We start from the raw sequence: 2,590 nt of genomic DNA, 5'->3' as shown, positions 1-2,590 counted from the left end.
CGATACTTCTTTTTAAACTCATGCTTTTCAATATTGTTATCGATAAACATAATCATATTTATTGGTAGATTCGTCGGTATTGTTATTTATATATGTTCAGCAATAAAGTTATCTAAATAAATATTTATCAATATCGATATCGATAAATTTTGAAATGATTACTTGGCACCGATTGCATCATTTCAAAGGTAGCTATTTAATCAGTTTTTCACGCCCCCACCCATTCAATTTACCATGCTCGGAGCTGCAAATTTATTTTTTCCACATGGTTATGCACCTTTTTCACGTGATTATGCAATTCACACAGATACGGTGCACAGTGGGATGTCCCCATATAAGCTGGGGACAAAAGTAGTAGAAAATGTGTAGTAGTAGTAGTAGTAGCAGAAAAGAATTGTGAAAAATGGTAAAAGTCGACGCACTGCCAAGCCTCAGCTCTTGTGAGCGGAAATAGTAAGTGTTATCCGATTTTAGTGACAGTTAGAGTATACATATCTAGTTTCAAACAGAAAAACATAAATCTGAAATAACGTAAAACTGGGTTAATATTATCGCCCACCAAGTCTAATAGCCAGTTTAACGAAAAAAATTTAAGTGAAAAGTCATTTTTTTTTTTNAATTTACCATGCTCGGATATCAACAGAGCTGCAAATTTATTTTTTCCACATGGTTATGCACCTTTTTCACGTGATTATGAAATTCACACAGATACGGTGCACAGTGGGATGTCCCCATATAAGCTGTGGACAAAAGTAGTAGAAAATGTGTAGTAGTAGTAGTAGTAGCAGAAAAGAATTGTGAAAAATGGTAAAAGTGGACGCACTGCCAAGCCTCAGCTCTTGTCAGTGGAAATAGAAAGTGTTGTCCGATTTTAGTGACAGTTAGAGTATATATATCTAGTTTCAAACAGAAAAACATAAATCTGAAATAACGTAAAATTGGGTTAATATTATCGCCCACCAAGTCTAATAGCCAGTTTAACGAAAAAAATTTAAGTGAAAAATCATTTTTTTTTTATTTGAATTTCATATGGAAACTGACAGAACAAAAATTATTTTTCATTTTAATTGCTTTCGTGAAACCGGCAGTAAAAAATAGACGCAAATGTTAAAGTTATATTCTGATGAAAATTTTTAAATATTCGTTTATAAAGTTAGCACTCCAAAAATTGTAATGTATACTTTCAAGTAAAATTGTCTAATAAAATTCAGTAGATAAATGTGTAATAAAGCCATGATTGACGACAGATATACTTACATATTAGGAAAACTGGTCCTCAATCAGATGGTCCTATTACATATCAGCACTAGTAGAAAAATTAATTTAAATTCCACGCGGCAAAATTAACATTTTTTCTTGCACATTTATTTTGTACGTTGTACATACATACATACATACATACCCATCCCTGCAAATATGCATTTTTATCAAAAACTGTTCTTGATTTGGGTGGGTTAGTTGGATACTTTTCTATTGATTTTTAAGAATTCGCTAGTCCGTTTTCATTATTTTTTGCCCCTGCAGGCCCATTGTGCGGTGGTCTTTACAAACATCCGTGAACAATTGTTAACTGCAGCGTATAGAACCGATTTATGTAAACGAATTTAACTTTTAACCAGCATGAAATATCTATAAAAACAAGGGGTTGCGAGTCGCACCATCAGTTTCACTTAAAAGTTTAGCCGGAAACCATAGAAAATGTTTAAAACCTGGATAGTTTTATATTTGATTGTTTGCCCGAGTTTGCAGGTTAAAAAAGTATATTTCTCAAACGCTTTACTCATCCTAATAATTAGTTCTACTCTCAACAGGTGTCCTCAGCTCCGTTAGGAAATGCATTTAATTTTAATCCCGAGCATTTCTTCAACACTTTTGCAATGCACTATCCACAATTAAGCGACTCTTTTAAGGAGGTTCTCACCTCGGGAAATAATGTTTTAACCCAATTTTCCTCAATTGCGGACTCACTGTTTGGGAACATCAATTTACTTCAGAATTTTATCGATGAATTCGTGGACACGTCATCTGATGCTGATTCTAAGAGTGAAACTGATCTGATAATGAAGTTGTTTGAAGAATTGCTGAATGTTTATGATGACTCATCAGAGGAGTTTTAAATATTTGAGACACCAATGAATCCACAAAAAAGTGTTGACGTGGCTGATTTGTTTGGGTTAAAATAAAAGCATAAAGTGTTAATTAACGCTGAAACGAATTTTTGAGTTAAAGGAAAATATCCTATGAGTTTATGGTGTGACTTAGTTATTCTTAAAATACTTATTGGTAAAATATGGCGGAAAAAATGTTACGTATTAAAAAATTTGCCTAATAAATGGCTGAAATGAATACGCGTTGGCTTGTACATATTTTCGTTTTTTCGTAGCACCACTGACATTATTTAAATCTCAACTACATCTCGAAAACCAGAATTTCAGAATTAAAAAAAAATCAAAACTGCCGAAAATAGCTTGTATAAAGTTTACAAAAAAAAAACACTATATGCACTTTATTCGCCATCTTGAATTTGGTGTTGGTTGATTTTTCCGATTTTCTTTAATATGACTATAGATTTGTAAATTAGCGTTGCCTA

General features: G+C 32.6%; 1 protein-coding gene across 2 annotated transcripts; it reads left to right on the top strand.

Moving 5' to 3' along the window:
• Window positions 1–1,530: 1,530 nt before the first annotated feature.
• On the top strand, window positions 1,531–2,328 carry LOC108354049 (uncharacterized). 2 transcript variants are annotated; one of them, XM_017605244.1, is made up of 2 exons: window positions 1,531–1,749; window positions 1,812–2,328. In XM_017605244.1, the coding sequence occupies exons 1-2, from the start codon at window positions 1,699–1,701 to the stop codon at window positions 2,115–2,117; spliced, it is 357 nt and encodes a 118-aa protein (XP_017460733.1). In that variant the 5' UTR covers window positions 1,531–1,698; the 3' UTR covers window positions 2,118–2,328. The 2 variants fall into 2 exon arrangements, with proteins under 2 accessions (XP_017460733.1, XP_017460732.1); XM_017605243.1 differs by having other exon boundaries at window positions 1,797–2,328.
• The last annotated feature ends 262 nt before the right edge of the window (window positions 2,329–2,590 follow it).

The sequence above is a fragment of the Rhagoletis zephyria genome, unplaced genomic scaffold (assembly GCF_001687245.7).
Source record: "Rhagoletis zephyria isolate East Lansing unplaced genomic scaffold, Rhagoletis_zephyria_1.1 Rzeph_scaffold_33040, whole genome shotgun sequence".
Lineage (NCBI taxonomy): Eukaryota > Metazoa > Arthropoda > Insecta > Diptera > Tephritidae > Rhagoletis > Rhagoletis zephyria.
This window is presented reverse-complemented; position numbering and strand designations above follow the sequence as displayed.

Excerpts from the sequence above, each read along its gene's own strand:
- LOC108354049 (XM_017605243.1), top strand. The coding sequence starts at position 1,699 with ATGTTTAAAACCTGGATAGTTTTATATTTGATTGTTTGCCCGAGTTTG. Across the intron at positions 1,750-1,796 it reads TTGTTTGCCCGAGTTTGCAG|TTCTACTCTCAACAGGTGTC; the intron begins GTTAAAAAAGTA and ends CCTAATAATTAG.